General features: G+C 40.0%; 1 protein-coding gene across 1 annotated transcript in view; it reads left to right on the forward strand.

Annotated features, from left to right (window-relative positions):
- Positions 1-25617, forward strand: part of ltn1 (listerin E3 ubiquitin protein ligase 1) — a 31747-nt gene extending 6130 nt beyond the window's left edge. The window contains exons 9-30 of the mRNA XM_017489569.3: positions 336-483; positions 1105-1863; positions 2179-2220; positions 3024-3222; positions 4506-4745; positions 5333-5486; positions 7649-7790; positions 8087-8294; positions 8577-8736; positions 8935-9039; positions 11778-11920; positions 15726-15861; positions 16266-16410; positions 16533-16746; positions 18175-18412; positions 18641-18721; positions 19070-19256; positions 19465-19636; positions 21204-21424; positions 22258-22452; positions 23766-23933; positions 24143-25617. Coding sequence (XP_017345058.1) covers positions 336-483; positions 1105-1863; positions 2179-2220; positions 3024-3222; positions 4506-4745; positions 5333-5486; positions 7649-7790; positions 8087-8294; positions 8577-8736; positions 8935-9039; positions 11778-11920; positions 15726-15861; positions 16266-16410; positions 16533-16746; positions 18175-18412; positions 18641-18721; positions 19070-19256; positions 19465-19636; positions 21204-21424; positions 22258-22452; positions 23766-23933; positions 24143-24205 — 4120 coding nt within the window. The 3' untranslated portion in view covers positions 24206-25617. The remainder of the gene's footprint in view (positions 1-335; positions 484-1104; positions 1864-2178; positions 2221-3023; positions 3223-4505; positions 4746-5332; positions 5487-7648; positions 7791-8086; positions 8295-8576; positions 8737-8934; positions 9040-11777; positions 11921-15725; positions 15862-16265; positions 16411-16532; positions 16747-18174; positions 18413-18640; positions 18722-19069; positions 19257-19464; positions 19637-21203; positions 21425-22257; positions 22453-23765; positions 23934-24142) is intronic.
- Positions 25618-26316: the final 699 nt, after the last annotated feature.

Raw genomic sequence — 26316 nt, forward strand, 5'->3', positions numbered from 1 at the left:
GCACCCACTGGCGCAGGCAGAGATAAAAGCTGTTCTTTCACTAAGGACGGAGAACTTTGAGGTTTCTTTGCATAAGTGATGACAGGAACTAATTGGGTCCATGGTCATTCCATGACATGTAACTATAAATGGATAAAAAGTTCCACGTGTCATTCTTTAATAAATAAAAAAAGTAACTCTTGGTATAAGTGGAAAATGCTGTTCACAGTCCTCTGCTACATGATATGTCTTTACATAATATAGTCAGCCTCAAATGCATTAATTCACACTGCTGAGCTAAGGTTAAATGTCTCCAGAGTGTGTCTGAGTGTCTCACTGTCTGATATTTGTTCTAGTCTTTCCAGCGAGCGTGCACTAGTCAGCCCGTCAGAATGCGCAGCCATTGTCTTTTCTACCATGGAGTGCCTCCGTTTTCTTCTGCTACAGAATGTGGGAGAGGAGCCAGAGCAGCGAGCCATCCAAAACATGCTCATCTCCGAGCACGTAAGTGGTTTTAGGGCTGTCTGCATCAGTGCACTACTGTTGATTAGTGATGTTTTCCTTTCCCAGGTCTTACTCTTGCATTCAAGTGAATCTTCGCTAAGCTGTACCCTCCTTTGTTTAAGTTACAGTGTACAAAGGTTTTGATCCTAGTTTGTCAGCTATGAAGTTTTCAATGACACAGGTTGAAGATAGCTCATGTTCTTCTGTGGAGCAGTACATTTGAAATTTTAAAAAGGGATAAAGAAATGGGTCTCATAACAGTTAGTGAGCTGTATCAAATATTTGGGTTTTAAAAAAAGAAGTCTTGAGTATGCATTAGAGGTCAGGCAAATATAAGTTTCTTTACTTTCTAAGAATAGCATTTCTTGTGAATACAAGTGAATACAATTTTCATTCCTTGAGATCCTTGGAAAAGATTTGCTGGCAGGTACAAAACAAATGAAATGTTAATTGCAGTGCTGGTTTATTTTATTGTTATTGTTATTTTATTTATTATATTGCCTTTTTTGTGATTTATACAGCTAAACAGTTCCTGATCTTTTACTAAAGGGTAACAGTTTTGGTTGTGCTTCTTTTTTACCACTGCTTTTTTTTTTTTTCTTTTCACCTCTCCTTTTGCAGCTCCTGCCTTTGATAGACAAATCTCTTGGAAGCTGTGCCTTGCAAAGCGGGCCTCTGTTCCCTCAGATCACTGAGATGCTAGTCTCATGGGAGAAGCGAGCAGACGGGAACGAGGCCGCCACTTTCCTCAGACTTCTGGCAGATTTCTGGGAAGATTTGGGTAGCCTCTGTGTGCGCTATGTGGACCACGAGGAGCAACAGGTTGAGCAGGTGGTGCTACAGGGCATTGCCACACTGTTGCAGATCATGCAGAATCCAACAAGCTACTGCACCAAGCAAGGGAAGAGAAAGAAAGCTGTAAAGGTCTGCTTCTCTGAGGAGGAGGTGAAAGGACAAGTGGAGGAAAACCTGAGCCAAACTCCAGAGGTGGAAACCTTACAGGGGCAGGAGAAGCAGTATTCTCCCCTGAGGAGCAGCCACCTGTTGGAGCTGGTGTGCCAGCTGGCTGAGCTGAACATGGTGTATGTGACTGAGCGCGAATCGGAGAGGCATCTGCACTTCCTGGCTCTGTTGTTGCAGGCTTTCCCAAAGGCCCAGGTGTTCCAAGGGCTGCTGAGACCAGACGATGGAAAGACAGAGGTGCAATTGGAGGCTGAGCTGTCAGAAAATCCAGCCACCCGTTTCCTTCTGCAGAGGGTGATGGTGTGGCTCAGGCAGGACGACAGGAAAGACACAGAGTTCCTGGTGGACATGGTGTTCAGTTCTTTGCAATGTTGCAGCTCGAATGCAGAGCAGACACTTGTACTCGACCACATCACCGTAAGACATCCAGTCCAACTAATTACATTGCGTGGCCAAATGCTTGTGGACGCTTGACCATCACACCCATATGTACCTCCAGAGTCATCCCCCAAAATCTTTTTGAAAGCCTTCCTAGAAGAGTTGAGGTTATTATATCAGCAAGGGGCAATAAATCTGGAATGAGATTTTTAAAAAGCACATATGGGTGTCATAGCCAGGTGTCCACAAACGTTCGGCTGTATAGTGTGTCTTCCAGTGGATCTACTCAGAATGCACTTTGCTCATTTTGTTCAGATGTGTATTTTTTTTCTTTTTCTTTCTCTCTCCATGTAGGTGGATTTAAAATGGAGTGTTATTCTGCAGATTATCCAAAAGGTATGTTGAGACAGGGTAATGAAGTGTAGGGTTGGGTACATCAGGTTTGGATGGTTATGGAATATATCACATCACAGTATACATATTTTCATGGAAATACAATATAAAATAAGTCACTTAACTACTCTTTGGCTTAAATAGAAATAAAATAAGTTACCAGAGTTTCTATTTGAAAAACATGTTGCTTCATGCAACTATTTATTTATTTATTTTAAACCTTTAAACTGCAAATCTGATAGACTCACAACTGCTTTGCCACATAGTGTAAAAATATGATGCTCAGTTTGTGCTTGACATATGTATAGGCACAAGGTGGCACACTTCAAAATGGTGCTTTGGTGCCTATCAGTCATCATGACAGATTTTGGCTGCCTTCTGTCACTGAAAGCATAAATCATCAAGTGAGAGTGCTCAATCTCTAATCCATTTTTTAAGCAGTTTAGCAGTAAATAGGCCTAATGTATGAAGTTGCACAACTGTGATGCATTTGAAAACCACTGCTGTTTCGCACATCTTTACCATTGTTTCCACTAGTGCAGTTGTATTTTTGTGATAATGTTCTGAGCTTTTTGAAATGTTTAGTAGTAGTATTAGTAGTAGTTTTCATCCTGAGGTGTTTTAGATTTTTAGACTTGAGGTGTATTAACATGAAACGGGTTCTGAGTGATCTTGTGGCATAAAAAGAACCATAGCCCATTTTGCTCCAAAGTTGAGAATTTTTTACTTTTCAGTCATAGAAACAATCTTAGATAGCTATATCTTCTTAACTGGTGTTTTGTATGTGTTTGGGGTGTGTGTGTCAGGCATGTGCTGATGCTGGGCATTTGGAGCTGTGCGCAGGGTGGTTAAGAGGATCTGTGTTAGGTGAGCGTATGGTAAGACTGGCTGGTGAGCTGTGTGCGGCGGGGCTGAAAGGTTCTCCTTACACGTCATCTGCCTTGGACCAACATAACCACAGCTGGCGCCTCATTAGTCTGGCCCTATCTCAGCAGCTTGATGATGGTAAACACACACAGACAAAACGCACACCGAGTGCTTATATGGAATGAATGTTGTAACTCTACAGTCCACTCAAAAATTATTGGAACAGCAAGGTAAATTCTGTTGCTTTTGACTAGAGGAAGAAGCCTTTATTTTTCATATATATATTACAACACAGTGATATCACAGTGAGCACAGCTTGTTAGGAAGTTGGGGTCAGAGTGCAGGGTCAGCCATGATACTCTGGCACCTCTGGAGCAGAGAGGGTTTAGGGCCTTGCTCAAGAGCCCAACAGTGGCAGCTTGGTGGTGGTGCTGGGGCTTGAACCCCCGACCTTCTGATCAGTAACCCAGATCCTTAACTGTTGAGCCACCCCTGCCCTACTATACATTGAAGACATTTTGGGTTTGAGAGCAAAAGATGAATGAGACAATAGCTCAGAATTTCCTCATATTTACATCTAGATGTGTTAAACAACTTCGAACATGGCAGCTTCTGTTTGAACCCACCCATTTTTTAAAAAAGTGATCAAAAATATTGGAACATGTGACTCGTAGGAGCTGCTCAGGTGTGCCCTGCTAAATTGATTGTTTAAAGAATTAATAGCTCTGAATGTCTACTCTTGGTTTGAGCCCTAAGTTGTACCTCTGAAGATTGCATTTGTTGTTAAAAAGGATAAACCGATATGAAGACCAGAGAGCTGTCTATTGGAGAAAAGCAAGCCATTTTGAAGCCAAGAAAAGAGGGAAAATCTATCAGAGCCATTGCACAAACCTTGGGAATAACCAGTACAACAATTTAGAATGTCTTGAAATAGAAAGAAACCACCGGCTTGATGCAGTTATTTTAAGCAAGAAATCTGCAACCAAATATTAAGTGTTACTTACTGTAAGACTATCTGTTCCTATACTTTTGCTCACCTTAAAATTGGGTGGTCTGCCACCAAGGTGCCATGTTGTTTAACACATGCTAAGTTGTTTAACACATTTAGATGTAAATATGAGGACATGAAAGCTGAAGTACTGATCTATTGTCTCATTATTCATCTTTTGATCTCAAACCCAAATGTCTTCAACATATAGCGAAAACAATAGAATTGGCCTTGTTGTTCCAGTACTTTCAGAGGGGACTGTATAACAATTAAATTGCTCTGAGACTCTGTTCATATGTATGTTCGTAATGTGTTACATTCTGTGCTAATTAGGTTTTCTAACTTGACATTCTCAGTGTATTTAGAGTGAGTAATAAATTGGCCTTATAACTTGTTATTTATATAAATTTTTGTCCCATTTTCACTCCTCCAGAGTCTCTGATAGGAAAGGTGTACGTAGAACAGATCATTGAGAGGCTTCATGCTACACTGTCTGAGGCGAAGGGCATGTCTGATGCTGGCAACATGGAACCTCTGGTCTCCTTCATATCCAACGTAGCCTTTAACTTCTTCTCATCAGTAAAAGGCTGTCTCCTGCTGGCTGCCGCCGAAGACCTGCTGCTCTCTATCTTCCAGCTGTGTGCACAGGAGCAGATGATAACGCACCTCTCGGGTAACTTTCTGCCTCTTAACTTATTTTAGTTGTTGAATCAAACATAGTTTTGGCACACTGGCTGCATGTCACACTTTGATAAATGACGATTAAAGAGGAAAAACAATGCAAAGTCTCAAAACACATTATTTTTTTGTAATTAGATATGCTGTATCACAGTGAAACCCTTTTTATCCCTTTTGCCTCATTTTGTAGTGTTGTAACCTGAACTGAAGTAGACTCCATTGGGATTTTTGCTTGCTTGTTTTTATAAAAATTAAGATTTTCTCATCTGTAATCATGCCCTGTCTCTTCTACTTAGTAAACACTGCTTGTCGTTATCCATCTCTTTTGTCCAAACCAAAGTATACAAAGTGTACATTTTTGTGTAATTTCTATTTTGACTGGACAGTGTATGCTTACTTCTAGTTTCTTGTCCATCAATGTAGTTTTCAGCTTTAATTTAGGAAAAAAATAACCTAACACTGAACAGTTCTTCAGTATGTATTCATAATTATTTTCATCACCCAGTACTGCTTAAATTGCTTATCTTGTTTGACTCTGATATTAGTGTAAACTCTAAAAATGTAAATGTGTGTGTGTATCAGACACTCTGCGGGAGAAGCTGAAAAATGCATACACTGTTGGAGTGCACTCATTGGTCACGCACTTGGGGGCAGGTGTCACAAAGGGTACCATCCTCCACAGTGCTGCAGTCTGGGTTAAAATCCAACTTCTCACCTCTCCTCTCAATGTGAAAAGGTACCACTCACCACTGGTTCTCTCTTTATGCCTCTTAGTATGTTGAGATGTTCTGTGTGAGTGATGGCCTTTGAAAACCCCTGACAGGGTGAAATTGTGTGTATATATGTGTGTGAGTGTAAAAAAAAAAAAAAAATTATATAAATAATGTGTGTGTGTGTGTGTGTGTGTGTGTGTGTGTGTGTGTATGTCCCAAATCGATTCTATGCCATTTTATAGTATAAATAATGAGTTGTGTGTTGACACTAAAAATTCCAACAAGAAGTGCACTTCTAGTACAAGGACGATGCAGTTATTCAAATGAAAACATGAAGTGTGAAATGTTGGACACTTCACGCTCTCAATGGTCACAGCTTTGCTTATGTAGCGGAAGAGGGGAGGGGCTACCAGGCACTGAAGCTGACTCAAATTTGCTCAGAACAACTTTTTTTTTTTTTTTTTTTAAGTGAGTGTGAAAACTTGAGTAAATACAAAATACACACTAAATCAAGGTGTAATTTTTGGTTTTGTGGGGCACTATGGTCCACGTTTACAGCGCCAGTAGCCATAGCCATAGCCACAACCACAACTTACCACATTGATTGTGGATCGTGCAAGCAAAAAAAGAGACATAAACAGTAAAATGAAGAAATTCAGAAGAAATTCATTTGTGTTGACTCTGGGTATTCTGCTAAAGTTAGCAGCATCGTTTACGTGCGTTTGATGTCATTTGCCATTGACTTGGAAACAGCTTATACTTCCGATTAGTAAAAAATCATCAGTGTTCCATTTGAGACAATACTACCCTTCTAAAATTCATACACAAGATGTTGGAGTACATAGTGAGTAATGTAAGTGCATAGTGTACTGTATAGTACATCATTTTGGACACACATATAGTTTTGAAAACATGCTTTTCTGACTGAAATATGTTTCCCTTTTGCTCATATGTCAATTTCAATTTTGAAGGCTGGTTATCGCCAAAAGTGAAAAGAGAGGCTGTGAATGTGGCACATGTGCATCAGTCAGTATCTGATCACAAGCTGAATTGATTAGGCTTATGTCCATTTCACTAGGGCATGTAGCTATCCAAAAAATGTGATCAAAGCCTGACGTTTCCTGTGTGATGAGACCACACTTGGCTAGCAAGGCTTTAGTCATCTTTAGACAGACAGACTGATTTTTTTATTTAGCAGTCAGTCAGAACTTTGTAAGAAGAGCCTAGGTGAGATTTTTGTCTTTTGGTGAAATATACCATCTTAAAGTGTAGTGTTAAATTATGCTCTGGGTAGAAAAACCCTACTTTAGGGAAAAGTGGCCTTTTTTTGGCCCTTTGGCGGATGTTGCCACAGTGCCCACTGAAACCAAGCAGGTTGAGTCTGGTGAGTACTTGGATGGGAGACCTCCTGAGGAAAACTAAGATTGCTGCTGGAATTGGTATTAGTGAGGCCAGCAGGGGGTGCTCACCATCTAGTCTGTGTGGAGCCTAATGCCCCAGTATAGTGACCGGGGACACTACACTGTAAAAACACCACCATCTTTCAGGATGGGACGTTAAACAGAGGTTCTGACACTCTGTGGTCATTAAAAATCCCATGACACTTATCATAAGAGTAGCCCTGGTGACCTGTTGAAATTCCCCTATTCACCCTTATGTATCATGGCCCCCTGATAATCCCCATCCCTGAATTGGCTACATCTCTCTCTCCTCTCCAGTAATACCTGGTGTGTGGTGGTGTTATGGTGCACTTTGGCTGCCGTTGCATCATCCAGGTGGATGCTACACGCTAGTGGTGGTTGAGGAGATCCCCCCCACATAGTATATAAAAGTGATTTGAGTGTCTAGAAAAGCGACATCACAGTGACGTCAGAGAGTTTTCCCACAGACTGCTACACGAATATTCTTCAAGCACAGAGGTTTTGCTAGACATGCTCAACACAAGCCTATAGATTAACAAATCATTTTGTGAGTTAATTAATGTTGTGTGATGGGACTTGATCAACAATCTAGCTTCAGTTTACACAATGTGTTCCATAACTAAACTGTCTAACTTGAACAGTATTATTTATCTGATGCAGGTCTAAGTTATATATCTGTTCGTTAGAAGATTTATCTCCCTATTATTATTCACTGTGCTGTTAAGCTGAAGAGTGATCATGTGTGTGGTGTGTGCTGTGTGCAGTCTGCAGGTTCTGGTGCAGGCGGTGCAGAGCTTAACTGACACTCTAGCCCAGACGAGTGGCTGTCTACTCTCTCAGTTCATCACCTGCCTTACTCCAACAACTGAGGAGTGGGCCAAGCTCAGAGAAGCCCTGCCACCTCAGGTACACAGCCGCTTGGTTGTTTTCTACTTGTAACACAACTGAGTTTTTTTGTGAGGTTGATTTAAACCTAATCATGGCCTTTACAGCTCAATTCAAATGTTGACATAATGAACCAGGCCAGTTATTTGTTGATTGAAGCAAATTGACTAGTGAAAATCCATGTAGACATTGTACTGTATTGCAGACATTCAATTTGTACATTTTCCTGCCTTGAAATATGATGACTTCTATATAAAGTGCAGATAAAACAGGATAATGTATAACCTCTTTGCTAAACAAATGCGTTTGAATTGCAGTGGGTGAAGCGGTCCTTGCTGTGTAGGCATTTTAGAGCAATTTGCTCGTGTCCTGGGATGGAGGTGTGGCAGGTGAGGGGCTTAAACACACTCCCCGCACACCTGTGTGTCAGTGCTCTTCTGGGCAAGATAATCTTCACTGCAGTGCCAGCTGATGAACAGCAGGAGGAGACAGACACCTCTGAGTTCTCTGATCTTGGACACACCGGTGAGGCAGGAAGCACTAATACAGTATAAAAGAATGATAGAGAGCTAAAAAAAATGAGCAATGTAGAATTTAAAATGAGCAATGTAGAAATTAACGTAAGGAGATTAAGACACACGAGCTTCTACTGAACACATGGGAACGAAAATTGTAAATGTTCTCTTAATAGTCAAAGAGAACAAATTCTCCCAAGGACGTACAGCTCGATATAACATCTGGATATTAACAATATATTACTCGTACAACCCGGATGTCTGGTTCAAATGAATTTATTGTTGTGTTCAGGTGCAGAAATTCTCTACGCACTGCAGTGGTGTGAAGAGATGGAACGTTGCCCTGGCTCATTGTCCGACTATCACAAAATGCTTCAAGACTGGGACCTGGTTCAGAAAGTGCACACAAGCAACTCGGATAAAGTCGCCGTTTTGGAAACACTCTTCACAAGGTGAACCCATTTATCTATGCCCAAATTCTAATCTACTTAAATTCCACTGCATTGATTATTTTCTAATTAGTTTGTCATTAATTACCAATATCCATGTTTAGATGCATGTTAGAATGACCTTCCCTGATTGCAAATGTGTTTAGATTTATTTTTAATGAGTGCAATTAATCCAAAGTTTTGTGTTTGGTTAAATTGCAGGTCGCGAGAAGATTGTGCCCTCTGGTCACTGACTTTGGCAAACTATATTCAGAATAGCAAATCAGCTGCCAGTCGCATCACGAGTCTCTATGATAACGTGGAATGGTAAGAGAAGTACTAAAGGTTTGGGCAAGTATGCTTTACTATTTCATAAAAGGTTACCAAGAAAGTTATTTAAGAACACGATAAAGGTTAATATATGCTGAAATGCACAAGGGTCTTTTTTTTTTTTTAAGGAGGTCTTTTTAAAAGTAATATGAAGGGATGTGAACTTGCCTATGGATGGCAGAATGGTATTTTTTGACAAAGTTTTTTTTAGTTATACATCATAGCTGCCATGATGTACAGTATAGTGCACTATAATGCTAACCCTACATTTCCTTCAGCATCTAAGGCCATTGCTATAAGGACAAATGAAAACTGGGTAGCTGTAATTCACAGGATAGCTGTGCAATTTGTAATTTTATTTTCCAGATTGAATTATTTGAATAAGTATTTAATTTGGCACAAATGAACGCTCCAGCAGTTTTTCAGTCTAAACTTTGGTTATTGTTTATAAGATAAATCCAGATTACCTCAGTGGTGCTATTTTCAGTACACTCCCATGTTAACTAGGTGTACAGGTCACACTGTGACCGCTCTCCAGTGCTTTTAAATTGATACTCCAATGCTCAGTTTGAATTTTAACCAGCATGAGGCAGGGCGATCAGCTGGACGTTAGACGAGTTATCACACCATCCATAACTGCATCCATGGTATGGTGCAGCTTTGTATTTGCAAATTACCAAATAGTAATCTGTTTAGCAATTAGCAGTCAGTGATATAAAAATTCTATTTGCTAAACCTGAAACTTCTATTAGTAATTTTGAAGGAGAAAAAAACGAATGCAGTGTCAAATTTATAGGTTGCTAATGAATTACTTATCGTTAGCAAATTTTTGTGAATATACAGTACACTTACTGAACACTTTATCAGGAGCACCTGTAGTTCTATTCACTCATGCAATTATTTAATCAGCCAACCATGTGGCAGCAGTGCAGTGTGTAAAATCATAAAGATACGGGCCGGCAGTTTCGGGTGATGTTCACATCCACCATCAGAATGGTGAAACATGAAATGCTCAGTGATTTTCACCATGGCTAGTTTGAGTATTTCTATAACTGCTGATCTTCTGGGATTTTCACACACAACAGTCTCTAGAGTTCACTCAGAATGGTGCAATAGAGAAAAAAACATCTAGTGAGCCGCAACTCTACAGACGGAAACAACTTGTTGATGAGAGAGGTGTAACGAGAATGACCAAACTGGTTCAAGCTGCCAGAAAGGCTACAGTAACTCGGATAACCTCTCTGTACAATTGTGGTGAGCAGAGAAGCATCTCCAAATGCACAACACGTCAAACCTTGAGGCGGATGAGCTACAGTAGCAGAAGACCATGTCAGGTTCCACATCTGTCATCCAAGAACAGAAAGCTGAGGCTGCAGTGAGAACTAAGCTCACTAAAACTAGACAGTTGAAGACTGGAAAAACGTGGCTTGGTCTGATGAATCTTGATTTCTGCTGAGGCAAACAGATGGCAGTGTCAGAATTTGGCACCAAACAGCATGAATCCATGGACCCAACCTTCCTTGTGTCAACAGTTCAGGCTAGTGGAGGTGTGTAATCGTGTGGGGAATGTTTTCTTGGCACAATTTGGGTCCATTAATATCAATCATCACTTGAATGCCACAGCCTATTTGAGTATTGTTGCTGACCATGTGCATCACTTCATGCCCACAATTTACCATCTCCTAATGACCACTTCCAGCATGATAATGTACCATGTCACAAAGTAAAAATTGTCCCAATGTGGTTTCATAAACAGAAACATGACCGTGAGTTCACTGTTCTTCAGTGGTCTTTCCAGTCACCGGATCTGAATGCAGTAGAACACCTTTGGGATGTGGTAGAACGGGAGAGTCACAGCATGAAAGTGCACCTGAGAAATCTGCAGGAACTGTGTGATCCAATCATGTCAACAAGGACGTGAATCTCAAAGGAAATGTTGCCAACGTCTTATGGAATCCATGCCACAAAGAGTTGGTTATTTTGAGAGCAAAGGGAGGCCCTATCTAGTATTACTATAGTGTTCCCTTTAAAGTGCTCAGTGAGTGTATCTTAGCTGGTGTATGTAATAGCACCTTAACATATGTAATTTTAATCTGAAACACACATGCCAAATTTAGACCACATATTTATTATGTGTAATAAAGTATCGTATATGGCAGTATATTATTCTTATAGAAAAACTTTCAGAGCTTTTGTATATGGGAGCATTTCTAACATTTAGCGAAAGAGTCATATCTTCGCCACATGGTTGACTTTCTTTTCAGTTTTTGAGGTACAGCAGTCTGGAACAAAAATAGAAATAGGGAATCAATTTGGGAAAAAAAATGGTGCACCACCTGTAGTTGTTATTGTTGCTTGTTCGATGTGTTTGCTGTTAGGACAAGGTGTTAGGGTAACCACTGCAACAAACACCAACGGCTGTCAAAACTTTCTTTATAGGACTGTTTTGTGGGAACATTTTTATTTGTTCTTTTTCTTGATACCTGGAATTATTATTTTTTTAAATGATAAATTGGTACCTGCAGATACCCTGATTCAGGATTAGAGCTATTCTTGAGCAGCTCATCAGCAACAGCTGCTTCTCATGGAGCGCTAATGTAAAATCTATTAACACTCCCCAGCTGGGCTTGCTTAAATAAACCATAAAGCATGGGCAGCCTGAAAACAGCACCATTTAATGTTGATGTGTTTCTTTTCCTCTCCTTTTTGTGCGTGCGTGTGTGCGTGTGTATTAGTTTCTACCCTCTCTCAGAGCAGAACGTGAGCACTATACAGGTGCTGTGTCCATATATGACTACTACAGAGAGAGAAGCACTCATCGCGCTGTCCATTGCTGAATTGCTCAACTGGCAGGAGAATGAACAAGATTGTGCACAAAGTAAGATTAATGAGTTTACACTTTAAAAAAAAAAAATGTTATTTCAAAAAGCTCACATTTACACACACATTCCAGGAACCAGTTATTTGTCATCCAAATCTCTAGGATTTTTATGAGCACACTCAGTAGGGTAGGACGATGACTAAATTAGATGATTTTATATGCAGAAAGAATGCAGGTGTGCTTCAGCAAATATTGTTGCACTACTCCATACACTATATACACTCACCATTTAGTTTATTAGGAACACCTCTACACCTGCCAGTCATGTGGCAACAGTGAAATGCATAAAACCGTGTAAATACAGAATCTTCAGTTAATGTTTACATCAAATATGAGAATGGGGGGGTGACTTTGACCGTGGCTGTAAAGAAACTGGACAGTTAAATATTGGAAAAACATCATCTTCAAACTCTTTTCAAATCTTTATCTGTCTGGTGCGATTTCGGTGAGCCTGTAGCCCCAGATTCCTGTTCTTGGCTGACACAAGTGGAACGTGATGTGGTAATCTGCTTCTGTATCCCATCCGCCTCAGGGTTGTGTTGACGTGTGCTCTGAGATGCTTTTCTGCTCATCAGAGTAGCTTTTTGACTTCCTGTCAGCTCAAACCGGTCTGGCCATTCTCCTCTCATCTCTTTCATTAACACTGTGTTTCCATCCACAGAAATTATATATTTTTTCTCCAATCTAATGAACATTAACTGAAGCTTTTGACCTGCATCTGCATGATTTTATGCATTGCACTGCTGCCACATGATTGGCTGAGTGGATAACTGCATGAATGTGCACATGTACATTGATGGTGTTCCTATAAAGTGAACAGTGAGTGTATATATATGGAAGACAGCATGGGTCTCCTGACCTGTGGACAGCCTGTGAATTCCAGCTACTTAATCTGCATCTATAGCAAAGCACTTTTTATAGTATAGGGTTGGCAGTACAGCACACGATCCATCATGTCAACAACCATGGATTCCTAAACTAACTCAGGGTTTCTTCTAGGTTTTCAGAAGGCTTAGGTGCTGTCTGGGTTCCAGGGGGTGGTTGCAATTTTTCTTTTTAAAAAAAATTGTTTTCAACCATTATCCTTTACAATATTTGTGAAAGAAAGCTGGCAACACTTACTGTACTTAAAGTCAAAAATCTATTCATTTCACCAAATAACATGTTTGAAATTTAATGAAAATATGTGAGGATTTGTACTTGTACACATAGGAAGAATAAACATGGTGAAATACATAGGCAATTATTTTGAAAATGCAACCAAAGGACATAAAGGAGACAGACCGAGAATTTCTTGATTTATTTTAACTGCAAATATCCCCACTTTTCTGGTTTTGTTGGCCCTGTAAAATCTTTTAATGAATCTTTTTGTAGTCTAAAATCCATAGCTACCTAAGGCTGTGTTCACACATAATGTCGGCACCTGTTTTACATAATAATCCTATGGAGTAGACCATGTTTTCAAAAATGCCCTGAGCTTCTTTTGGGATGCTCTCCAACTGCATTTTGGAACAACATTTTTTCTATTTAAAAAAATGCTTTGACCAGCGCTTTCCATCATAAAAAGACGTTACGTGTGAACACAAGTTAACTTTGTTTAGCTACCAAGCCACGTTAGATACTAACATTAGGTCAGTCGAGGTATCTTTATGTAACATCAACTAACTAGCTTCACTGGCTAACGTAACTTACAATCGTGAATGTCTACGTAAGTTAGTTAGGTTAGTAATTTCTTAACTTGTAAAATAGGCTACATCTTAGTTATCTTTTCTCTGTCTGCTGTCGCTGTTGTTAACATCTAGAATTATTACTCTTGAACAAAAAAAGGTTATACTTCATTTATTATTTGAGGCTTACCTTCTTGATGGCTTGCAACTTGCTTATCCGTGTCAGTGGTTGTAAGTACCGAGTTGACGGTACACCAAAATATCCAATTACCTTAGCAATGAGCATTTGAATCACAGAAACGATTGTCCAAACACTGATTGCTGATTGGCAGGTCATTCCTGTTGCCAGTTTACCTTTCTGTTTGACATCAAGCCACCTCTCTGTTTTTAATATATATATATTTTTTTATCAGAACATAGCAGAGATGGAAACTCGAGTCTGCGACTTGGACTCAAGTCACACTTAAGTTGCAGAAAAAGACTTGTGACTTGACTTGGACACGTGAACAACTGACACGAGACTTGACTTGGACACGTGAACAACTGACCCGAGACTCGACTTGGACTCGTGAACAACTTACTCGAGATTTGACTTGGACTCGTGAACAACTGACCCAAGACTTGACTTGGACTCGTGAACAACTGACTCAAGACTTGGCTTGGACTTGAAGACAAAGACACATGAAAAGCACAAGTCATTTTGGTTTGGCGTTCCCGATTACGTTCTCTCATTACTACCCCACATGACAGCATCAAACACTGCATTTTTCTATTCATTCCTTATTCATTCATTCTCTATCAATAGAATATATGCTGCAGCACCAAATATCACATCAGTTCATCTCTAAACACACCAAACCAGCATTATTATATACACGTGAGATAACTGCAAGGCATGTGTTCATCACCCTTTGGAAAAGTGATGTTATATCAATGAACAACAAACAATAACAGTATAGCCAAGTCTTACCTTGTGATAATCTTTGTGTCATTTACTTTGAAAAGTAATCAATTAATCCAAAGGAAAGCTGCACTGTTACACAGCTGTCGGGGGCCCCAAAGTATTAACGACCATATCCATATATATGCAAGTTTACCAAGTTAAATTGCATCTGTACACTGGGGTTTTGGTACCCTCGGCGCTCTCTGGGAGACTACCTTACCCATCATTGCTTGATAACTACAACAAACTACGGCAACTCAAATAGCGCAAAATACACAGCACGTTTTTTTTTTCTTGTGCTGACGGTCTCTCCGTTCCAAATGGTATAAATCACCCTCCTAAGGGCACTTTGACCGGAGAGTAATCAAGCTGGTCATGCTGGAAGATTGCTTCAAACTGAATTTCCAATAAAAATGACTTAAAAATTGAGTTCCGAGTGACCATTACTTACAGTTCGAAAGCATTTGTTTTTTGTTTCTGTATAAAAATTAAATTAATGATTTAAGTAAAAACCTTGTGTGCTTTATTAGACAAATTTTAATAAATGAACATGACTTTCTGTAGAAGTAATTAGTTTCAGTATTTCAAAAAAGGTTTAGCCTCATACACTGTTAATTACAATAACTAGCTGAGAGAAATATTGCTAAAAATAGAACAAAGAATTGAGACTTGACTTGGACCTCAAAGACTTGAGACTTGACTTGGATCTCAGAGACCTGAGATTTGACTTGCACTCCATCTCAGAGACCTGAGACTTGACTTGGACCTCAGAGACCTGAGACTTGACTTGCTCTCCATCTCAAAAACTTGAGACTTGGACTTGGAGTTGGAGACATCAGAGACTTGTTAACATGTCTGGCACATGTTAACAAGATCTCTCACTGTTATTTTATCATTCATTCTGATATGTCGCTTTTTTTTTTGTTACATTCTTTCAGCTTAAGGTGCTCCGCAGAAACACTTAGGCGCTGTGCTCAAGCCTTTCTATCATAGGGAAAACCCTGTCTAAATAATGCTGAATAAAAGATAACTGTTCTGCCATCTTTCGTAAAAGCATGTATTTCTTAACAAGCCAAAAGTTCACATTACAGTTTATTTTAGTGCATTTCAACATAAATGAACCTTAATCAATTGTCAAAATTGCTGTTAAGAAAAGATTGTCTTGTGCTTACTGGAATGTTTTTGTTTTTAGGTGTTTGGGCATGCCTAGCGGTGCTTGACTGTTGTCTGCAGGCTGCAACTCCTGTTGAAGAAGAGATTCTGCTGGCTGTTATGGCCACCATGCTCGAGTGGCGCAACAGCAAAGAAGAATGGTTTCTCTTTAACAGGTTTGTGGATCTGTGTATAATTTTCAGAAAGAATGCAGGCCTGGTGTAACGAATAATACTGTATTAATAACGACACCATCTCATCAGCAACTTCTTTACGTTTGCGAAATAACAAAAATGCTCAAGCAAGCTACACTTGAAGCGTCTGAATATTTTAGCTTCACTTTCCAATTGCTGTCATGCTGTGTGCCATAATCAGTCTCTGACTATTACAGAGATACAGTTTGTTCATAAAGCCATTTACATATCTGACCACAGCATCACATTTTCACAAGAGGATAACGTATTTAAAGGTGCATAGGAGTTCATCGTTTGTTCTGGGAAACGGCTGGATATATTAATTTTCTTGTTCGGAGGTTTGAAAAACATTCCCAAGTCTCTGTTTCTCATCTGTTCATCCTTAGTGACCTGGGGAAAGCATCTGCTGCACAGCTGGCCCTGCCTGTGGAGATGATGCGCTTTCTATCTCGGCTGGTGAATCATTCTCCCACAGTCCTCGGCAACACTCACTGGGACTTCCTACTGTGCTCCATGCTGGCCTGGCTGGAGGTAAGATGCTCCTTGTTTGGTAGTTGTTCATAATTGTTTTGTCATCATTTATTTTAGAGATGAACCATTAGAACTGAACCAGGCTTGTTCTCATATGCGACTGTTTGTGTGTTTGTCCATAGACTGCCAGTGAGAGCAGCAGGGCCTTCTGGAACCCTTGTGTGCAACAGTTTGTCCAGGCTAACTGTGAGCTGATTGTCACACTGAATGAGTTCTTCACAGCACCACCTGCTGGTGTAATGGAGCAGCTGCCCCCTGATCTCAGCTCCGAATGGCAGGAGTTCTTCGTGGAGGGAATCCACAATCTGCTACTGCCTCTACTGATCAAGATTCCCAGTGAGTCCTGCTTTATTTACAACTTTATCCTTCAGCGTGGTTACAACCATCATCACATTTGATTGGTTTTATATTGGAAAGTGTGACAGCCACTCTACAATTTCTAAATTATTTACTACAGACCAGTTGACATCGGACATCACGTCGCATCAAGGTTCATGTTAAGCATCACATCAAAACTTCATTCACTTACGTTCGAACAAGTTTCAATCCACGTCAGCCGAGTCAGAGGCGTGATAGAGCTGTGTCAAATTCGAGCCTGTGCCTCGTGCTGCCCTTATTTTACACTTCAGCTCAGATTTATTTTTTTGACTCGCGCATGAGCGAAGAGTAAAATCCACTGAAATCACAAAACCACACTTTCTGTATGCTGTATTTAAACTAATATTCTCCAAACAGCAACACGGGGGAAACAAAACAAACACAAATATACCGATTATTCTCTGTCTCGTCATGTTTTTAGGTGAACGGTTTTGTAATTACAGCTGGCAAATCATGTCAGACATAGTAGGTGTAGTAATGAAGGCTCGAGACCAAATAAGATTTAGCAATGTAAGTTCATGTTCTCCTTTTTTTTTTTTTTTTTTTTTTTTTTTTTTTGGTTGCTTTAAGATATCCGTTTTGTTTTGTTTTTTTGTATTAGCATACACAACATGCCCGGCAGGATTTCTGGTTAGGATTAAATCCTTTTAGGGGAATTAATTTGTCAGAGTTAGCCCTCACTCTTCCTAGATGGTAGCTGTTGAGTGATAGTTAGTGGTAGGCAGCGGGTATAAAATGATTAAAGGGAAAAACATAAAACCAAAGGGAGCTGAAATTCTTGTCAGATAACCTGCGTTTGTATTAAACTGCGTTTGTGACTGACAAGAGTTAGTTTATCATGAATTATAAGAGGCAATCATGTTCCAGCTTCTAGTTTTGCAGGGGAAAGGGATGGGCTCCTCTAAAGTTGGATCTCTTTCCAATCAGCATATTCCTATAATCCGGATTTCTTGATGTGGGTAAAAGTTTAGCCATATTTCTGTTATCTATTACATTTTTACGGAACTAGCACTTCAAGCTATTTATTATTCATCATGGGGGGATAAAACAAGTCTTGGGAGTTAAACCAAGTTTTGGGAGTCTTGTAGTTTTAATTTATTTATTTTATTCATCAGAACCCCTGATGAGGCTGCAATTTATTCAAACACTTGGCTAAAACTAGCAATATGAACAGCTATAATTTCTATGAATAGCTGGAGTACTGAACACATGGTGCGTTTTAGCCTCATTTATGCAAAGGATGTTTATTTTTTTTTTCATTTTCTTTTCATGCTCAGGCTTGCTGGCCTTAAAAGTAACATTCAGAAGCTGTTGTGAAACAGATTCTTTAATGCCTCCAGCATTAATTCCAGAGTAAATCTGACTATGGTGTTTTGTTTACCGTAGTGGAGTTTTCTGAGCCAGATGAACCGATGTTCCCATTGGCTGTGGTGGAGGCGGCGGGTGAAGCTCTCGGGCACATTCCTGTCCAGCTGCTCACACACAACACACTCCCAGCTCGGTTTGTGGCCGACCAGAGGAGCAGTCTGTCTGATGCCCTGCAGACACTGCTGAACACACTCACACCGCTGCTGTTGTTCAAGAGCCGGCCACTGCAGCTAGCTGTCTACCACATGCTGTACAAGTAAGCCAGGGGCTAATCATTATACAAATTCATTTGGAGTGGAGCAAGAGCAATTCAAAACAAGAACCGTCATACAATAACATACTATAATAGGAATGGAACCACTAGTTCAAGTTGTTGGTGTTGGTGTTCTCTCTCTCTCTCTTTCTCTCTCTCTCTCTCTCTCTCTCTCTCTCTCTCTCTCTCTCTCTCTTTTTCTTTTAAAATAAAATATTCATGTTTTTTCAGGGTAATGCCTTCCCTACCAGAAAGTGACAGCGAAGGCGCCAGCACCAAATCTGAAGATGAAGACGAGGAAGAGCCATCCTTGTAAGATCATACATCACGCAGTCATATTGTGCAATATTGTGGACCAGTTACAGAACTGGAAACAACAACAAAACAATAGAAAACTTTAAAATTTGTTTTGCATTTTAAATTTTTGCATTGACGTGTGACTTTTAATAGAAAGCAAAAGTCACAAATTTATGAGAATAATGATTATGCTATAGTGAAATGTGCTTGTAAAAATTCAATAGCACCTTAACTTGTGTACTTTTTAAACAGTCTATAACTGAGAACAGCACATTAATCAGGAGCTATCCCTAGGGTTGTGTTTCTACAGAGAGCAAATGAACAAAATCAATGTGAAACAACTCTACGGCCCTCTGTTTGCAGGTCTCCTCCGGCTGCGATTATGAGTATTGTCACAGCCACAGAGGAGCTGGTGGAGAATATTTTGGTTAGTGTAGAAGTGGGCGAGTTTGCTGTTGTGCAACCTCTCAGCATGGAGCACTGTTGCATCCTGGGATATCTGTTGGCCTGGAAACTCCTTCTCATCTTCTTTAAGGCTGCACCTTCCCAGGTATAGTACCTGTCGCACTCGGTTTCTCAGCGTGTCTTCTTTTTTTACTCACATGGTTTTATTTATTTATTTATTTATTTATTTATTTATTTAAATTCAAGTGCAGATTTGGGTTTGCATTTTAAACAGACAAGCATTTATGTGCTTCTCTATGTAATGCGGTTGTAAGTGGGTTTACTCATCCACTTGGGATGATGATGTGTTACAGCTGCGTGTTCAATACTGCCTGCATTTAAAGAAGACTCGTTCACTGCATAAGCTGCTGCTGCACCTGTTTCGGCTCATGCCGGAGAACCCGACACTGCCTGGGCAGGTGGCAGAAACGGCAAGCAGAGAGCCCAAAAGCTTCTTCACTGAGAGCCTGTCTCTCTCGCTGCATCGTGAGTACATTCTCGTTTAGGTTCATGTTTAAGCTCACTTGTCACAAATTAGAGCCATGAGGAATTTATGGCTGGTTTAGTCTCTCTTTCAGACATGCCTCCAAAAACTTCAGAATGTCAGGAAAAACATGTGGGCCGGCCGATTTGGGAAAGTGCTCCTTAGTCCACTGCAATCAGCCAGTAGTGATATAGGGCGGAAACGGACGAGAGCTTCAGCTCTGCATCTCAAGAGTCTCTCATCTAAAGCATTCATCTAATCACAGCAGCAGTGTTGGGCTCTAGTGTCACCTCAAGTAGTAACGCTATTAGCTTAAATAAATTCCCACTAGTAAAGTGATAGCATCTCTACGTTTGAAATCCAGTAGCTTATGGTCTTAAGAGTTCATTCAGTCATCCATTCATCTTCAGTAAATGCTATATCGTGCTCAGGGTGACATTGGATTGGGAGTCTATCCCAAGAAGACTAGGCAGGAGTACACCTGGATAGGATGCATGTTTTTGGTAGGTGGGAGGAAACCAGAGAGCCCAGAGGAAACCTCTATGGACATGGGGACAACACTCAGACAGTAACCTGAGATCAGGATCGACCCAGGGAGCCCAACACTGCCTGCAGCTTCAGTCTTAGTTTGATTATTTTGTTGACTATGTAACATCGATAAAACTTGTTAACTTCTTAACATTCCTTATGAGTTCTTAAACAGTTGTGCCCAAAAGTTTGTATACCGCTTCCAGAATCTGCTAAATCTCAATACTGTTAACAAAATAAGGGGAACATAAAAATCCCATGCTGTTTTTTTTATTTTTATTTAGTACTGATCTGAATAAGCTATTTCTCATAACAGATGTTTACATATGGTCCATAAGACAAGATAATAGCTGAATTTATAAAAAATTACCCTGTTCAAAAGTTTACATACTGTGTGGTGTTGTTATGACTGTTATTATGTTTTATGATAGTTGTTCATGAGTCCCTTGTTTGTCCTGAGCAGTTAAACTGCCCACTGTTCTTCAGAAAAATCCTCCAGGTCCTGCACATTCTTTGCTTTTCCAGCATCTTCTGCATATTTGACCCAACTGTACATAGTTAATTAAATGTTTGTTACTTATATTTTACGTTATTTATTGCTCTTTCAAGGGCCGGGTTCATTTGCAGTCAGTGTTTAGAGACAACTGGCCGATTTCTAGTTAAATTGGAAGGAAAAGGAGTACAAATTGTTTGACTGGCTGTTTTGATTAAGTTCTTATTTGTAATTAGCAGAAGATAAACCATGACATCAATCATTGCTGTAGCTTCAGATGTTATGTTGCACTTCTATGAAGGATCCCTTTAATATAGCTGATCTACACTTTTGTTGCAGCTTAGTTTGAACAGACACACACTTTCAATTGTTTAGTACACCACTTCCCTTGCAAATACCCAAGAACCTCATACATGAATGTTCCAAGTTTTCAGAAGTTTGTTTCAGGTGGTTCTCGGAAGCATTTCTGATAAAGCAGAACATTTTTTTTGGTTGGATCTCAAAATTCAGTACGTCTTCACTTTTGTGTGTGCTCACTTGTGTGACAGAGAAGGACGACTTGCAGTCTGAGGTTCCACACTTGGCCTGCTCTGTGTACTACAGCGCTCTGAAGGATCTGCCTGCAATGGTGCGTCTGTGGTGGAACAGTCAGGAGAAGCGTGTGGTTAGCACTGTGGATAAATTCACCAGCAAATATGTGAGCAGTGTGCTATCAGCGCAGGAGATTGCCTCAGTGCAGTCCAGCACGCAGACCTTCGACAGCATGACGGTGAGACACAGTGCAGTAAACTCGATATCAGGCTTTCACATGCTGCGACAAACACTGTGGAATGGTTTATGCTAAACGTCAGCTGGCGGAGGCTTGTTTGGAATCGAAGACAACTGCTCAGAAAAGGACTGTTAAATAAAACATAGCACTGGCAGCAGTAATGCTTTGATTCTGTCTACATGCTTGCACACTTGGAGTGTGCTCAGGAAAACAAGTAGCATTAAAAATGGCTTGAGTTCACTGAGCTGGAATACCGCTATTGCTCTAGATGATAAGTGGTCAAAACCGGCAGGCAGGTCCAGTATACGATTAGATTTTTCATGCAAAAATAGTGTTTTATGAGAGTCTGTGGGTGCATTTTTGTGTAGTGTTAATCCACAGGGAGCTAAGGTAATTCCATTTTCTTGTATGCATATCCAGAGAATGTTTAAATTACTTTAGTAAACCTAAAATGCTGGCTGCTTTGCTACTGTATTGTTCTCACTAGGGGCCATTTGAAAGAAAGAAGAAAGTTAAAGGAAAAAAGTGCAATCTCGAAAGCTGATTAAATGGTCTATTAATGAGAGCTATAGCCTGTATAAAGCCTCACGTTTTGTTTGCATATACCACAATATCATGATTGTTGTGTGTTATGTGTGTGTGTGAGAGAACCTGTTTTATATTAAAAGTAAGCTTTTCTCACATAATTCAGAGCTCTCTGGATCTGGAGTTTTATTATGGAACGAGACCTGCACAGATTTTATTACAGATGTCACCCTGTGAAACTTATACCAGCCAAAGGCTGTTTGTTGAACTTTTATGTGTACCAGTAAGGCACCTGTCTGTGTTTACAGGTCAAAGCTCGCTCTGCCACACGGGAGGTGATCGCGACATACTCAGTGGATGATATTTTTATTGAGCTAGTGATCCAGCTGCCTCAGAACTACCCGCTGGGCTCCATTACTGTAGAGAGTGGCCGCAGGGTCGGTGTCGCAGTGCAGCAGTGGCGCAATTGGATGCTGCAGCTCAGCACCTACCTTACACACCAGGTAGGAAAAGATTGGATGAAAAAGACTAATGAAGTACACTGGAGTTTCCTCCTTAACGGATACTGCCATGTCCAACACATACAGTATATGGCCAAAAGATTGTGGACATCTCACCAGGTCACCCTTATGTGCTTATTGAACATCCCTTTCCAGATTATTTCTGTTATAATAATCTCCACTCTTCTGGGAAGGCTTTGTACTAGATTTTGGAGCGTGGCTGTGGGGGATTTGTGCTCATACAGCCTCAAGCGCATTAGTGAGGTCAGGCTTTGATGTTCGACAAAGAGGCCTGGTGTCAGAGTTCTAGTTCATTCCAGAGGTGTTCAGTGGGGTTGAGGTCAGGGCTCTGTGCAGACCACTTGAGTTCTTCCACTCCACCCTTGGCAAACCATGTCTTCATGGAGCTTGCTTTGTGCACAAGTGCATTATCATGCTGGAACACGTTTGAATCTCTTTGTTCCAGTGAAGGGAAGTTGTAATGAAGCAGCATGCAAAGTCATTCAAGACAATGGTGTGCTTCCAACATTGTGGCAACAGTTTGGGGAAGAACCAAATATGTGTGTGATTCAATCCGAAAATTAGTAGTGAACTTGAGTTATTAAAGTTTTTCACATTTGCATAACAAAGACCTTAAACACCTCTGCCAGTTCAGATGGTTCAATAATAATGAAATACAAGTTTCCACCAATCTCTTATTTACCCCCCCCTCCCCCCCGGGTGGAGCCAGGAACAATACACACAAAGCTGTGTTAGAAATAAGAATCGGGTAAAATGATTCCCAATTGACAATGGCCAGAAACATATCTTCCTGTAGCTCTTGTAAAAATCTGTAGCTCATTAAAAATCCCTTTACACTTATTGTAAAAGAGTAGGGGTATAACCCATGTGTCCTGGTGAAATTCTCCCATTGGCCCTTCTCTATCATTGGCTACATCACTCTCTCCTCTCCACTAATAGTGGTGGGCGTTCTGGCGCACTATGGCATCCAGGTGGATGCTACACACTGGTGGGGGTTGAGGAGACCCCCCCCCCCCACCCGCCACATACTATGTAAAGTGCTTTGAGTGTCTAGAAAAGCGTTATATAAATGTGACTGGAACTTACTGACAATTCCTTTTGATAATGGAATTCAGTTTTGAAATTAGCTTCAACTTCCCTTTTCTTTTAATTACCATTGCATATAAAATAGTTTCATAGGAAAACAACTGTCTAGAGCTACTATCACTATTTCACACCTAGACTTCGGTATACTCAAATACTAACTTGCCTTGCAAATTGTATGTGACTGTGTGTACCGTGTATGCTGTGTGTAGAACGGCAGTATAATGGAAGGTCTGTCTCTGTGGAAGAACAATGTGGATAAGCGTTTTGAGGGAGTGGAGGACTGCATGATTTGTTTCTCCGTCATCCACGGATCCAACTATTCACTTCCTAAGAAAGCCTGTCGCACCTGTAAGAAGAAGTTCCACTCTGCTTGTCTGGTAAGTATCAGATCCCTCCTCTCCCTCTCTTTCTCTCTCTCACACACACACATATATACACACACACACACACACACACACACACACATGCACACACACTCACACATTCTCTCTTACACACATGCATGCTGTATCTCAAACACATGGTAAATTGTTCATCCTGTGCTTTCAGTTCTTTGTGTATAATTCTTCATGCTTTTTTTTTTCAGTATAAATGGTTTACATCAAGCAATAAGTCCACATGCCCCCTGTGTAGGGAGACCTTTTTCTAAACTCCATCACGGACAAATGATTGAATTTTGAACATGGACACAATGGGGAAAAAGAGCAAGCAAAAAATATTCGGCCTATAACATAAATCATTTTGAGTGAGACAGAAGTTGTTCTGGTCAGTGCAGCCCATTTTAGTGATCGTGCAGGCACTGGCCTTTACACCTCTCTCTCCTCACTGAGAAGAATGATGAACAAGACTCAATGAAATGGCATGGATTAGACCTATTTACTCAGACCAGAGAGACTGACACTGCATCCAAGCTGTCTGTTCCATGGATCGGGCTGGACTGGACTGGACCGCCTTGTTGCATCTCTTTAATTTTGTTTTGCAAAAGGACAATGTTCCTGAACCAAGATGCTTCGTTGCATATCCTGTTATCACATGGAGCTGATAAAGGATTGTCAATGACATCATTTTAAAGTAATCTTTAATTTCATACATAAAGCTGTTTTCACTGAAATTGGCCTGGATATCAGAATATTGTGTGGTGCTATGCTAGGGACCATGTTAATCAATTGTATAGAACCACTTAATTTTCTGATTTATAGTAAAATTGTTATATTATGTTTCTGCAGTCATTTGCATAGACTCTTACTTCCTTTGTTCCTTCCTACTAATGTAAGGCTCTTAATGCAATCGACCCATATTAAGTCAGACATTTACAGTGCTTTTATCTTCTCTCCAAGGGTGTAATAAATCGATTGTTAATTATAATAACAGCATTGGTGTTAGCAATATATGACTTATGTAAATGCTGCCAAAAAGTCATTCATGCTTTATCCTGGTCAGGGTCATGATGGATCTGGAGCCTGTCCCAGGAACACTGGGCATGAGGCGAGAATATACCCCACACACACATTTGCACATTCGTTCACACCTACCTTTTAGTGTATCCAGTCCAACTGCCAGCATGTTGTTGAGAGGAAACCCACACGGACGATATGCGAAATTCACACAGATATAGAACAACACACAGAACATAGATGAAGTTGAGATTAAAGCTATGTTGTTCCAAGAAACCATGATCATAACAATAATGTAGCATTTGAAACCAACCATGCATGTATTATTTTGTCCACTCGCTACAACTATTGTCCTCTGGAAGTGTGTACAAAATATACTCCCTGGTGGTTTTGACAAATGTGTTCTGGTGTAAAAGTTCTTTGAAGCAAAAAGAAAAAGCAACTGTTCTGGAGGCCTTTATTGGAGGAGTGCATTTTTTTTTGTGTGTGTGTGTGTTTTTTTTAAATGATTTCCCCCTCTCCCCAGTGTAAACCCAACAGGAAATAGTGAGAGGTGACAAGAATTTGTGATTAAATCACAGCTGAACAATCTGCTGAATGGTAAATATTTAATAGAGGTCATCAGTGAGGATCAGTGTGCCAGATAAATAAATAAGATAAATAAACAGCCTGTTTGCCCTGCCTGTGTCTATTTACCAAAAGTTTTGTCTTTTAAACATGCTCAGCATTTAGTTAAATGTCCAATCAATGACATTGACACTCCAGGTCATTTCAGAATTCATCACTGTATTGCTGATTGCAAATTGTACCATTGGTGTATTGTGTATTCTTTTCTTTTTACAGTGTTGCTGCTGCTCTGCTTCTGATTAGTTATATTGTCAACGTAAAATTTGGTGAACCAATATTCATTCCATTTGAGTGCCCTATTTTTCAATACCTCTCCAAGGTCTACTGATTAGACAATTACCTTTAATTATTATTATTATTATTATTATTATTATTATTATTATTATTATTATTACTAAATACCTGTAGTAGTAATCACTTAGTAAATACCCTAATCTATGTAAGACATCACAAACAAAGAATAAATTACAGGTATTAATGAAATCTATGTGCCAAATTGCTGTGAATCTAATGTATATGATCCAAATAAAAGGCATAGAGTTTGTCAAATGTTAATTAAAGCCATCAATGTGATGCATTAAAATGACACATTTCTGTAACTACAGTTTTAGAACATGATCTGAGATTATTTTTTTGTGCAGATCTGAGACTTTTCTTTAAAGTGGTCCAGTCAAGGTAAATTATTCTTCTTCTCAGGGGGAGAAAAGCTTATTTCTTTTTAGTTCCCTCGTGTGGCGGC

Source organism: Ictalurus punctatus, chromosome 16 (assembly GCF_001660625.3).
Source record: "Ictalurus punctatus breed USDA103 chromosome 16, Coco_2.0, whole genome shotgun sequence".
Lineage (NCBI taxonomy): Eukaryota > Metazoa > Chordata > Actinopteri > Siluriformes > Ictaluridae > Ictalurus > Ictalurus punctatus.